At 39.2% G+C, this 14,637-nt stretch overlaps 1 protein-coding gene across 1 annotated transcript in view; it reads left to right on the top strand.

The window, feature by feature from the left end:
* The window catches only part of fat2 (FAT atypical cadherin 2), a 102,587-nt gene that overhangs the window by 16,900 nt on the left and 71,050 nt on the right, over positions 1 to 14,637 (top strand). Inside the window, exon 5 of the mRNA XM_059990504.1 lies at positions 11,945 to 12,155. Coding sequence (XP_059846487.1) covers positions 11,945 to 12,155 — 211 coding nt within the window. The remainder of the gene's footprint in view (positions 1 to 11,944; positions 12,156 to 14,637) is intronic.

Raw genomic sequence — 14,637 nt, 5'->3', positions numbered from 1 at the left:
CTGTCCTATAAATGTAAAATGTTTTATATGTAGGGACTGGAAGAAGAGGCATGAATTTCCTTTGATCTGCCCTTTCATTCCTCCTGTAAACCTTTCCTAAGATGTCCTTTGCTTGCTATTTAGCTGGGAACATGAAGTTGGCTTAGGGATGCTGGAAATAATTGCTGGTGGCCATTGCTAATCCTTCCTACTTGTATTTCATTATGAGTTTGAGAAGATTTGGTATAATCACAAAAGACTCCAGCAACTTTCTACAGATAAACCATGGAAAACATTCTGGCTAGTGCATTACCACCTGGTCTGGAGACTCCAATGCACAGGACAGAAAGCGATGACACGGGGTTGTAGATTCAGCCAGATCTATCAAGGGAACTAGCCGCACCACTATTGAGGACATCTTTGAAAGGCAAAGCCTCAACAACCATCATTAGGAATCCTCATCATCTGGGACATGCCATCTTTTCATTCCTACCATCATGGAGAAGGTACTAGAGCCTGAAACCCCAGACTCAACATTTTAGGGCGTCCTGCTTCACCTCTGCCATCAGATTTATGAACGGTCCATGTACACCAGCTCACAGTTCCTCTTTTCCAATTTTTTTTTATTGTAACTTACTATTTTTTGATGTCTTGCACTGCATACAAAACAGCAAGTTTCATGACATACAGACAATAGACAGTAGGTGCAGGAGTAGACCTTTTGGCCCTTCTAGCCAGCACCGCCATTCAATGTGATCATGGCTGATCATCCACAATCAGTACCCCGTTCCAGCCTTCTCCCCATATCCCTTGACTCCACTATCTTTAAGAGCTCTATCTAACACTTTTTTGAAAGCATCCAGAGAATTGGCCTCCACTGACTTCTGAGGCAGAGCATTCCATAGATCCATAACTCTCTGGGTGAAAAAGTTTTTCCTCAACTCCATTCTAAATGTCCTAGCCCTTATTCTTAAGGCAAACACGAGGAAATCTGCAGATGCTGGAAATTCAAGCAACACACACAAAATGCGCAGCAGGCCAGGCAGCATCTATAGGGAGAAGCACCATCGACGTTTCTGCCTGAAACATCGACATCGCTTCTCCCTATAGATGCTGCCTGGCCTGCTGCGTTCCACCAGCATTTTGTGTGTGTTCCCTTATTCTTAAACTGTGGCCTTTGGTTCTGGACTCCCCCAACATCGGGAACATGTTTCCTGCCTCTAGCGTGTCCAATCCCTTAATAATCTTATATGTTTCAATCAGATCCCCTCTCATCCTTCTAAATTCCAGTGTATACAAGGCCAGTTGCTCCAATCTTTCAACATATGACAGTCCCGCCATCCCGGGAATTAACCTTGTGAACCTACGCTGCACTCCCTCAATAGCAAGAATATCCTTCCTCAAATTTGGAGACCAAAACTGAACACAATACTCCACGTGTGGTCTCATCAGGGCCCTGTACAACTGCAGAAGGACCTCTTTGCTCCTATACTCAACTCCCCTTGTTATGAAGGCCAACATGCGAATATGTCAGAGAAAATAAATCTGATTCTGATTCTCTTGAGTAGCTCATGGGTGATCGTGCAGACTTTGAAATTGAAGTATCTTATCACTAGTGCTTAGACAGAAAACTAACTTGCCATCTCAAATCTTCCTAAAATTCTTTTCCTTTAAAATTTTCCCTTGCATCTTAGCTTCAATAAGGAACGGCCCTTGATAAATATCTTAGAGAATTGTTATAAATATCATTGCATTACTTTGGCATTAAACCAACCTTGTCATCAAGGAACAGATCTTGCAGATACATTCCTTGCTGTAAGCTGTATAACTGAGGTGTGACCGCTTAACAATAAACATAAGCATTATTGAAATTAAGCAGAATAGTTTTTACTTGCTTCAGGCAGTGGCTAAAGTTTATTTTTACCCACCTTTCCTTGTGTTTTCCTCTTTCTTGGCAGATACAGTATGCAAGGGGGTTGATAGGCCTGTATACTAAATTATTCTGTTTGTCATTTTGACTTGAATGTTGGTCTGATGCCCTGCTTTCAGTATTATTGTCAAGTAATTTCAGCCTTTTTTCCTTCCAACCTCTCTCTTCGACGAAAGAGGCAGTGAGTGGATGAGAACCAGCAGAGAGCTGAGGGGAAATGCAATAAGCTGCGGAGGTGAAGATTAGGGAGATGAAGAAAATTGCTGCAGTCCCAGAGCTATGGGGAAAAATTGGAAGAGATAAGTTAGTTTCTTCCAAGAATTCTGTTTCCTACAGTGGGGGAGTCTAGGAACACAGGACACAACCTCAGAATAGAAGGATATCCCTCTAGAACAGAAATGGAGGAGGAATTTCTTTAACCTGATGGTAATAAATCTGTGGAATTCATTGCCACAGACAGCTGTGGAAATTAAGTCACTGGGAATTTTTAAAGCAGAGATTGATTCGTTCTTGATTAGTAGGGGCTTCAAAGGTTATGGGAAGAAGGCAGGAGAGTGGGGTTGAGAGAGATAATGAATCAGCCATTATGCAGACGTGATGCATTGAATGGCCTCATTTTGCTTCTATGTCTTATGGTCAAAATGGAAAAAACATTAATTGCACAGATCGAGGTCACTCACCCCCAAATGGTTTTTGCTTCACATTAGCCTTCTTCCGTACTAGTTCATATACTTGATCCTTTTCAGACTTCAGATGCATTAATGTGTATTTCGTCTTCCATGTATTAATAAATTTCATGACATACTGCATGTCAGTGATATCGAACTTGATTCTGTCCTTTTGAATTACTCCACATGGTAGGGAGCTCCATTTCTTAATCCATGCGTATTTTTCTGGGATGGGGTAATTGCTAGAAAGACCAACATTTGTTGGCCATACCTAACTGCCTATGAGAAAGTGGTGGAGTGATGCCATCTTGAACTGCTACCGTCCTCTTGGTGAAAGTTGTCCCACAGAAGTGTTGTGTACGGAGTTCCAGGATTTAGACCCAATGATGATGAAGGACTGATGAAGAACTTACAAGTGAAGCTCTATGAATTGGAGGGGAAACTGCTGGTGGTGGTAGAGATTGCAGGTCTGAGATCTGCCCAGGCAGATGTATTTTGTAGATGGTATGCATTTCAGCCATTTCTGTACCAGTGGTGGAAAGGATTACTGCTTAGGGCAGTACCTGTAGTCAGCATATGTCATGAAATTTGTTAACTTTACGGCAGCAGTACAATGAAGTACCTGATAAGTAAATATAAATATGGACAGAAAAAGCAAATTAAGTATATATTTGCCTATAAAATAGTTAAGTTAAAATAAGTAATGCAAGATAACAGAAATAAAAAAGTGGTGAGGTAGTATTCATGGGTTCAATGTCCATTTAGAAATTGGTTGGCAGAGGGATAGAAACTGTTCCCAAATCGCTAAATATGTGCCTTCAAGCTTCTGTACCTCCTTCTCAATGGTAACAGTGAAAGGGCATGTCAGTTGAGCATGTAGATTTATCCTAGATGGTGAAAAGGCTTTGAAAGTTGTAGAATTCCATTCATCCAAGCAACTGGAAGCTACGCCATCTTGGTATTGAATTGTGCATAGTAGATGCTCCTGAATGCTGAACTTGCTTTGCATTTATGACTTCAGAGCTTCCTAGTCCTCATCATAAGAAATAAACTAAAACATAAGTTTCTGGTTTACTCAGACCTCTATCAAGGTACCCTACAGTCTTCATCATTGCAAAGTAGTGAAAATAGAAGACTTGATAGAATCTTAGATATTGTTGCTGAATTCGCTATCATCACATTAATCGATTGAACTATTTTTTTCCGAGGAACTCATTACCATGATGAAAATTTTTAACTGATCGGATAATGAGACTTTGTAAAATATTTGGGAAACCTGCCTTAATTTAGGCAGAGTGAACAGCCAGAAAAGCGCTTGAGTGCAGTTATGTAATTGACATAATAACACACTATTGTATTTGCTAGTAGGAAAATGGGAAAAGGTCTACTAATTTTTTTTATTGCAAAACTATTTGAATGCTAGATGATATTTTTTAAAATAATGCAATTCGAAACTTTTTAATTACAATTTGCACATGGATTCTATTATATGGAAGTTAAATATGATAGCTGAGCAACACATAAAGAATGCTTGGATTATTACTTAAGCATGTTTAAACTGTCCTCTTGGCTTCTGTTTATGAAAACTGAAACATCAATAATTTTGCTGAGCCCTCAGGAAACTGGAAACTGGAATAGATCATTCTGAATTGTTGCTTTGCTTAAGGTTTGTTGATAATTGTTTTTCTGGGAATTTATTAAATGAAGATGTTGCATACAACATGCTGATGCACCATCAATAACTCTCGGAGACGGGAGGCAAAAGATAGGCTTTTATCAGCTGCAAACGTGACCACAACATCTTGGAGACTGAGGGAGGAGCAGTGCCTCCAATCGCCTTTATACAGGGGTCTGTGGGAGGAGCCACAGGAGCAGTCAGCAGAGGGGCATGTCTAGACAGGTATACACATAGTTTACCACACATGCAAAATGGATAGTTTATACTCTTCACGAGTCTCCTTATACCTTTCTTTGCCATATTCTATTCCCTTATCCCATCTGACTTACTAAATTCATCTTGTCTACTTGCTTCTACCCCTATATCTATTCTGAAGTTCTCTCATGCAAGCCTGACTCAACTTAAGGCAGCTTCTTCTGAATTCTTTACTAAATATACTAGTGAATATTCTACAATTTTAAACACCAGGTTTGGATTCCATCATAAAATGGAAATATTTTCTCAATATCTATCCAAGTTGCTCCATAGAACTTTAAGAGAACAAACCAGAGTAGGACCAGAGTGGGGAGTGTGGTAGAATAAAGGGATCTGGAAATACTGATCTATAATTCTTTGTAAGTGGCATCACGTGTAGATTGGGTCATAAAGAAAGCTTTTGACACATTGACCTTCATAAATCAAGAGTACTGAGTATAGGAGTTGTTGTGTTATGTTGTACAAGATATTGGTGAAGTCTAATGTGGAGTACTGAGTGCAGCTTTGGTCACCTACTGACAGGAAAGATGCAAATAAGGTTGAAAGAGTACAGAGAAGATTTATAAGGATGTTACCGATTTGAGAATCTGAGTTATAGGCAAAGGCTAAATAGGTTAGGACTTTACTCCCTGGAACATAGGAAAATGAGGGGAAATTTGATGGAGATGTACAAAATTATGAGGAGTATAAATAGGGTAAATGCAAACAGGCTTTTTCAGCTCAGGTTGAGTAAGGCTAGAACAAAAAGTCTTCAGTTAAGGGTGAACAGTGAAATATTTAAGGGAAGCTTGAGGGGAAACTACTTCACTCTGAGAGTGGTGTGAGTGAGAAATGAGCTGCCAGTGGAAGTGGTGGATGCAGGCTCAATTGCAAGATTTAAGAGAAGTTCAAATAATTACATGGTTGGAAGTGATATGGAGAGCTACAGTTCAAGTGCAGGTTGATGGGACTCAGCAGAATAACAGTCCGGTACAGAGTAGATGGGCCAAAGGGCTTGTTTATGTGCTGCAGTGCTCTGTGACACTGTGAACTCCTGAGAATTTAAAGACCCGTGTTATGTCAGCACTTAAGCATTTTTTTGGAGAAAAGATTTTTAGTCAGGGCATTATTTCCTGTTATTCTACAGCCTTGACATCTGGTTATTCTTTTTTGTGCTTCCATTTTTCTTTTCACAAAATGAAGATCAACACTATGTACAACAACCTTGAGTGCAAGAATCATCTGAATTTCAAACAGCTCATTAGATCATGAAAGAAAAAGGGCTTCCCAGAATTTCAGAAAATCAACCACAAATTATATTTGTTATGGAGTTTTTCAGAATCAGGTTTATTATTACTGGCATTTGTCATGAAGTTTGTTGTTATGTGGCAGCAGAACATTACAATACATAATAAAACTGTAAATTGCAGTAAAAAGTATATATATATTGTAAAAAAAAAGTTAAATCAAAAAGTAAGAAAAAAAGAGGAAAGAAGTAGTGGGGTAGTGTTCATGAGTTCATTGTCCATTCAGAAATCTGATGGCAGAGGGGAAGAAGCTGTTCCTGAATCACTGAGTGTGTGTCTTTAGGCTCCTCATCTCAATGGTACCAATGAGAAAAAGGCAAGTTATGGATGATGGCGTCCTTAATGATGCCTTTTTGAGGCATTGCTCCTTGAAGGTGTTCTGAATATTACAGAGGCTAAGTGTCCATGATGAAGCTGACTGAGCTCACAACTTTCTGCAGCTCATTTTGATCCTGGGTAGTGCCCAAATATGCTTAGCAGACAGTGAAGCAGCCCATTAGAATGCTGTCCATGGTACATCTGTAGAAATTTGAGAGTGTCTTTGGTGACATACCAAATCTCCTCAAACTACTAATGAAATACAGCCACTGTCATGTCTATGTTGGAGCCAGGGTAGCTTCTCAGAAATGTTGACATCTGGAAACTTGAAATTGCTCACCCTTTCCACATCTGGTCCTTCAAAGACTGGTGTGTGTCCCTTTTAACCTTTCTGAAGTCCACAATCAATTCTTTGGTCTTACTGATATCTTAATATTTCTGTTTAATCTTTGAAAGAAGTTTAAAAACCACAGGCCAAAGTCTGAAATGCCCAATTCCTAAATAATGAAAGAATCAGTAGTAATCAGTGTAGTATTTTTTCAGCCCTGATTGATGTAACTCCACTCTGACATTTTCAGTCTCATATCAAGGTGTCTCATAGTACTTAACTATTCATGTTATATTTAACCCTAGAAGATGCTTCTGATCTGGATTAACCTTCAGGCCAACAAGACTTCAAAACAATTAGAATAACTGCCATCACTTTGGGAAAACCTGTCAACTATTTACCCCATGTAAAAAGATTGCTCTGATCTCAAATCTAGTTTGAAACAGCGGTCTATCTTACAATTACATTCCCTGTGCTTTTGAACATTTGAAAAACCTGACACTGATGCCTCTAATTTCTCTGGTAATAGCTAGATAGCTTTTCCTGTCAACTTCAGTGATTTTGATTGCTGAGTCCAAGCAAAATCAGTGATACATGCTACGTACTGTGTAAAAAAATTAATATTTAGTGTGCTGTTGATTGACTTTTAAGAAATCCAGGGGAAGGGTGGAGACCATAGCACAGGAATAAGTGAAAAGGGAGATGGATGGTTCTTTTTAGAACTAGAAGAAGCAGGAAGAACAATAAAATTGTATTATGTCAGTGTTACTTGTGATGGAGGCACTTAAACTAAGATAATTGGAAGCTGGAATATAAATCGAAACTGAACAATTGCCAGATGTGCAGTGAATCCGTGTACTTATGAGAGTCAAAGATATTTGAACAGAAAATAATTCTTCACTTTTTCTGTTTATTTTAATTATGCTGGAGATTGTGAGCTGATATATTGGCTCTGAGTCAATACTTTAAATACGGGATGCTGCAGATGTTTGTAACTCAGGGTAACACAGAAGATACTGATGGCACTCAACAGATCCGGCAGCATCTATAAAAAAGGAATGAACAGTGGATACTTCCAGTGATACCCTCATTAGGACTCAACACTGTTTCTGTTCAGTCATGCAGCCTAAATTCAAATGTGCAATTGCAATTTTAGATGAAGTGCAATGATTGCTTTAAAGAAAGGACTTTTAAGTAACTCTTGACCAATTTAGTCAGGTGGCAGAGTTGTAGATGGACCAAAGAATGGTGCGTCACTGGTTATATAGTTGTAATTACAACCTTGCCAGGCCTATGATTTCAAATGGGTCAAGTGGCAGTTTCTCTATGAAGAACCAGATTACTTTGAAATTCTTGAATCTCTTGAGCAAAGGTAAATTTGTTCTAGACCATTTACCCTGATATGCTGACATGGTATTCTTCTTTCTAGGTGGGCTTGTTAATAACAAAGTACGGAAATCAAGGCTTTTTTAACGTTTAGGTTAATTTGAGTATTTCTGTGCTGATTTTTATCTATAAGATATAGAGCAGAAATAGGCCATTGAGTCAGCTCCATCCATTTGTACATTACAAAAGGCTTAAATGCTTACCATATCTAGGGGAGGTGGAATCAATTTATCCTCATGTGGGAATTTCAGAACCTGGACTCTTTAGTTTGTGCTGTGATGCAGCTCATTTTATGAGTTGGAAATGGAAATTAGAGCGATCATACCCCAGTCATTGAGGGGTCAGTAGTGGAAGTTCCAAGTTTCTGGGAGTCAACTCCTCTGAAGATCTATCCTGGGCCCAACGCATTGATGCAAATACAAAAAAAGATTTATCAGTGGCTATCTTCCATTTGGAGTTTGAGGAGATTTGGTATATCACCAAAGACTCTACCAAACTTTTACAAAGACTGTACCATGGAAAGAATTTGAATTGGTTGCATCACCATCTAGTGTGGAGGTAATTGGAAAAAGCTGCAGAGGCTTGCAAAGACAGCCATCTCCATCATTGGCACTAACTACCCACCGTCGAGGATAATGTTAATGATTCCCATTGCCCAGGATATGCCCTCTTGTTATTACTACCATCAGAAAGAGTCTGAACGCACACTCAATGTTTCAGGAATAGCTTCTTTCAAAGTTTCAAAGGGTTCAAAGGTACATTTAATGTCAGAGAAATGTATACAGTATACACCTGAAATGCCTTTTCTTCATAACTATCCACGAAAACAGAGGAGTGCCCCGAAGATTGAACGACAGTTAAATGTTTGAACCCCCAAACTCCCCCCCAGCTTCCCTTCCTCCTGCGCATAAGCGGCAGCAAGCATCAATCCCCCCTCCCCCCACTGGCAAAGAAAAGCATCGGCACCCGCCACCAAGCTCAAGCTTGAGCAAAGCAACAGTAAAGACACAGACTTGCAGTTACCCTAAAGACTACATTGTTCACCCAGCATTCGACATACCACAGGCTCTCTCTGCCTAATACGAGAGAAAGAGGTGTCTGTTTCACAATGAGTGGGGAGACATAACAAACAACTCGCTGGTTTATGATGTTAAAAGTCGCTTACATCTCTTTTCTCGGGCTCTGTGCCCAAAGATCTCAAGTCCCTGGGCACACAGCCACAGATATTCCGATTTCCCCCAATAACACATGGGTCTCCTGCCACGACACTGGCCTTCGATCCGGCCATCTCCGGTGCCCCAAGGTCCTAGACCTCCAAAGCCAAGATGAACTCTTAGGCCAAGCCCTTGGCGTGCCGAACAACAGCCAGTTATGAAACCCCGAGAGTGGGTCCCATTCCGGCAAAAAACCATAGTCAGCGAGTGACTCCAGGTCAGGGTCTTCAAAAGAACCCTGAAAAGGAAAAATAAAGATATTAAAGATGGAACTAGAGCTGTTTCCGAAGATGCAAGCAAAGGAGTCTTTGTTTAGCACCATCACTTCGCTCCGCCTCCACCATCAGGCAACGAACCAACCCATTTCTGTTCTCTTATTGCACGACTTATTTAATTTCAAAGTTCTTGATGTATTTCTTATTCCATTTCTTATTGTAATTTACAGTTTGTTCTGTGGTATTGTGCTGTATTGCCGTCACAAAAAACCTAATTCCACCATCAAACTTCAGTGGTTATTGAAGCTGATTATGAATGTCCACAGTCTGGCTTCCGTGCAAATCCAGGCAAGTCTAAAAGTAACTGAGGACCTCTGCAATCTGAGAGGGAAACAGGAAACTTCATCCTGCTGTAGGATGTTCCCTGTGAGCTTATTGCATGCCTTTACTTGGATTGTCAGGGTACAATTTGGCAACACTGCCACCATATTGTCTTACACGAGAACTATTGTCACAATTTGCTGTTTACCCAGCAGACGGGTATGAACAAAGCACACGGATGATTGTGCCAAATGGGTCGGAGGATGCAACATTAACCAGAAACTGCACATGAAATCCCAAACAACTGGTATTCAAGTACAGTACATCATTGCTGCTTCAGAGCACAGTTTGGGTAGAAGTATACGTTTCATCCAGTTTCCTAACAGTTAAAGACAAGTTACATAAAAAGCTAAGAAGGTCTAGTTCCTTCATGTTCAGCTTCAGGCTTATGCCATCAGGTCCAGAGATTAGAAACAACTTCAAAGTTAGACAGAAATCATTTGGGTGTGGAGAACTGACACAGTAACAGGTAAAGGAACATTTCAGCTAAAGAGAAGTTGGGTTGGATGTCATATCGGGATTGGAGGCAATTACTCATTGTTACATTATAATGTTGCTCATTCGTGATTCTTTTGTAAGACATATCTGGGATCATATTTTTCAAAAGCTAATTTAATGCTTATTAATTACAAATATATTTAATTCACATTAATAGACACTGAGTTAAATACTGTATGTAATTAGTTTTGCTACAATAAGTGTATGGGACACTAGAAAAATGTTGTATTTCCCCTTGGGGATGAATAAAGTAACTATCTATCTATCTATCTATCTATCTATCTATCTATCTATCTATCTATCTATCTATCTATCTATCTATCTATCTATCTATCTATCTATCTATCTATCTATCTATCTATCTATCTATCTATCTATCTATCTATCTATCTATCTATCTATCTATCTATCTATCTATCTATCTATCTATCTATCTATCTATCTATCTATCTATCTATCTATCTATCTATCTATCTATCTATCTATCTATCTATCTATCTATCTATCTATCTATCTATCTACCTACCTACCTACCTACCTACCTACCTACCTACCTATCTATCTATCTACCTACCTATCTACCTACCTACCTACCCACCCATTGCAAATCATGCCAAACTGTTCTCCTTCCCATGTTGTCATCAAATATAACTAATAGTTTGAAAATCTGACAATGTATATGGAAATATTTGTATAAAATGTGTAGGTGCTTTCATTCCCTGTAAAATCTAGAAACTGTTGTGTGCAGGAGATCAGCATTAAGTGCAATTGCAAAGAACCCACTGAAGCACCTCTACTTCCTTAAGAGTGTGCGTAGATATGGCATGACATCTGAAAACTTCGACAAACTTCTATTGATGTGTAGTGGAGAGTATATTGACTGGTTACATCACAGCCTGATACGCAAACTCCAGTGCCCCTGCCTAAACAGAAAATCCTAAAATAAGTAGTGGATATGGCCCAGTCCATCACAGGTAAAACCTCCCCACCATTGAGCACATCCACACAAAGCGTGATCACAGGACAGCAGCGTCCATCTTCAGGAACCCCCACCACCCAAGTTATGCTCCCTTCTCACTACTACCAACAGTAAGAAGGTACAGGACACTCAGGACTCATGCCACTCAGGAACAGTTATCACTCCTCAACCAACAGGCTCAACCAAAAGGGGTAACTTCATACAACTTCATGTGCCCAATCATTATGACGTTCCTACAACCTATGGCCTCCTTTTCAGGGACTTTTCATCTCATGTTTTTGATATTTATTTTTATTATTATTTCTTTCCTTTTGTATTTGCACAATATGTTGTCTTTTGCAAAGTGTTGAATGCTCAAGTTTGTTTGGTCTTTCATTGATTCTGTTAGGAATTTATAATGAATCTCAGGGTTGTATATGTTGATATATATGTACTTTGATAATAAATTTACTTTGAAATTTGAATTCTGTGTTTCTGAAATACTCAAACCACCCCATCTGGCAACAGCAATCATTCCACAGTCAATATCATGCCTTCCCATGCTGATCCAAAGAACTCTGAACCTCTTGACCATATCTGCATGCTTTTATGAATTGAGTTGCTGCCACATGCTTGGTTGATTAGATATTTGCATTAATGAGCAGGTGGGTAGGTGTACCTAATAATGTGGCCACTAAGTTTATACAGCACAATTTAGTTGAGGGGAATCCACAGTGAAACTAACAAGTATTGTGTGTTGAACTGAAATTTATTTCACTATCTGACACTATCAGTAACCAGAAATACTTAAGAAAATCCAAGCCTCAACTACTGTAATCTCTTCTTTCAGATCCGTGCCTTGGATAACGGGATTCCCCAGAAATCAGCGACAGTTCGTCTGCATATTGAATGGATTCAGAAACCTTTGCCGTCTATTGAGCCTTTGGTATTCGATGAACCTCATTTTAACTTTGCTGTCATGGAGACAGATCCTGTGAATCATATGGTTGGGGTGACCAGCACAGAACTCACAAAGAGTCAGTTGTGGTTTGACATCATTGGTAAGTTATCAATATCAGAGCAGTGTTATTTTGAATTTTGCTTAATACATAATTTAAATAAACCAAGCATAAATATATATTTTTAAAAAACCAACCAAGCTGGAAAAAAATATCAGGTTATTAATGTAACATCATTGACTCAATTGCAAGAAAGAAAAATATCTCCCCTGTACAACCTTGTTTAAGCACAGATATGACAGATCTTCTTACATATGTCTGTTGATAATTAGAAGTTAGCATAACACTATGACAGCTCAGGGTATTCCAGAGTTGAAAGTTCAATTCCGCTGCTATCTGTGAGGAACTATTGTGTTCTCACTGTGAACTTCGTGGGTTTCATCTGGGTGCTTCAGTTCCATTCCACAGTCCAAAGATGTACTGGTTAATGGGTTAATTGGTCATAGTAAATTGTCCTGTGATTAGGCAAGTGTTAATTAGGTGGGTTATTGGGTGGTGCAACTCGTTGGGTCAGAAGGGCGTATTCAGTGCTGCGAATTTCAATAAATCTGAATTGGCAATAATTTTGCAATGTAACTCAGAAGCTACAAGTAGGTAAATAATTTAATGTAAAAGCAAAGATTTATATTGTCCGTGTATGATTTGTGCACAATTCTAATGCAACAATAAATGTTGCATGTTGCAATAAACTGTGCACAAATATTGTGCAGTGGTGAAGCTGTTCACAGAGCACTAGTGACTTGGGTTGAATTGTGCCGCCGTCTACATGGAGTTTGAGTTCTTCGCATGACCACCTGGGTTTCCTCCAGGTGCTCCAGTTTCCCCTCATGTTCCAAAGACATATGGATTAGTGGGTTAATTGGCCACATGGGTAGTCAGGGCTTATTTGGCTGGAAGGGCCTGCCGGGCTGTGTCCTTAAAAACAAATCTTCTCAAGTGCAGACATGGAAATATGATACCCAGTTGCTTCCATGAGCAGCAACAGAAAAGACATCCATGATGTTGAACAAGGGATGATAATTGGGGAGAACTTTCCTGCTTTTCAACAAAATACACTCAATCTCTTGAAGGTCAGCCTCTCTTCTTTTGTTCCCTTTCCTTAATGTTCCTTTCCCTGGTCCCTCTTCCCTCAATTTCCTCTTTCACTTAATATTCCTTCCTTTATTTTCTTCCTCTCATGTCCTTTTTCTTGATATCTTTGTGCTTCCACCCTGACTCCATATCTAATTACATTTATCAGTGAATTCCACTTCCCTTGGTCTTTTCAGGCAATGATGGAACTAACAGAGGAAAGACTTTGTGTGAACTTCAGTATGTAATGATTTTCTTTTGTTGCATTGGCTTTGCATATTTTAGAGTAAAGTTAGTGCTATAATGTGTGGCGTCACTTGTGGGCTGCCCTAGCATATCCTTAGGTATGTCAGTTATTAACACAAATGAGGCATTTCACTGGATGTTGACATGTACCAGTGATTAATGAATCTGAATCTGAGAAATCCTGGTACACTAGGCTGCCATTATTCTCCACTGGTTCACCTATGAAATGTATTGTTGACAAGGATATTCGATGCCCGTGCCTCAGTTCAACAGGAAACCCAATTTAGCTTGCTTGTTCAAACCTGTGGAATTGGATTTAAGCCAAATGTCAGTCCTCTCTTTACGAAGAGAAGGAGGTAGAAGAAAGAGAATTAAAGACCAGTTAGCCTGACTTCAATCGTTGGAAAGAGTCTTTTATGAAGGATGAGGTTTCAGGGTATTAGGAAACACATGATAAAATAGGCCAAGGTAAACATGTTTCCTTAAGGGGAGATCTTGCCTGACAAGTCAGGTGAAAATATTTGAGGAAATAACAAACAGCATATTCAAAGGAGAGTTAGTGGATGTAGTGTACAGTGGATTCTGGTTAATTGGGGCAGATGCTTACTTGGGACAACTTCTAAACAACAAAATCTAATTGAGAAAACAGCCAGGATTTTCTTCATTTATTTAGGACACTATGCTGCTTAATTGGGACAGTTGACTGTTGTTGGGCAGTTTCTGACTAGAGTCATTTGTTCAATTAGCCAGAATCCACTGTATACCACATCCACTGACTCTCCTTTGTCTCGTTGGCTGGCTATAGACACTAAACCATGTTTAGTGAAAAGTTTTTAAGTAGTGTCGTTTGCGTGCATTTGTGTTCAAAAAGCAGTTGTTGAGGAATAAACAGTAAGACGATTCAGAACGGTTTTGCTCACTGCAGTTTCAAGCATTCAGGTTTGGAAATACCAGAAATGGTCAGGAATGAAAATGAAATGATATTAGGAATAAATACACAGTTTTATAGTACAATAGTACTCTTTACAGTCATCTCATTTGTTCTATATTTCATTTAAATGCATAATTTGTTACTTAGTTAAATGGTAGTTTGTCTTTTTATACCCTTTTTAACTATTTCCATGAAACTTTGGCTAATTAAGAGAGCTGCTTAATTGAGCCAAAATGTACTGGTCCTGATGTATCTCAATTAACTGGAAGCCATTGT

The sequence above is a fragment of the Hypanus sabinus genome, chromosome 15, assembly GCF_030144855.1.
Source record: "Hypanus sabinus isolate sHypSab1 chromosome 15, sHypSab1.hap1, whole genome shotgun sequence".
Taxonomy (NCBI): domain Eukaryota; kingdom Metazoa; phylum Chordata; class Chondrichthyes; order Myliobatiformes; family Dasyatidae; genus Hypanus; species Hypanus sabinus.
This window is presented reverse-complemented; position numbering and strand designations above follow the sequence as displayed.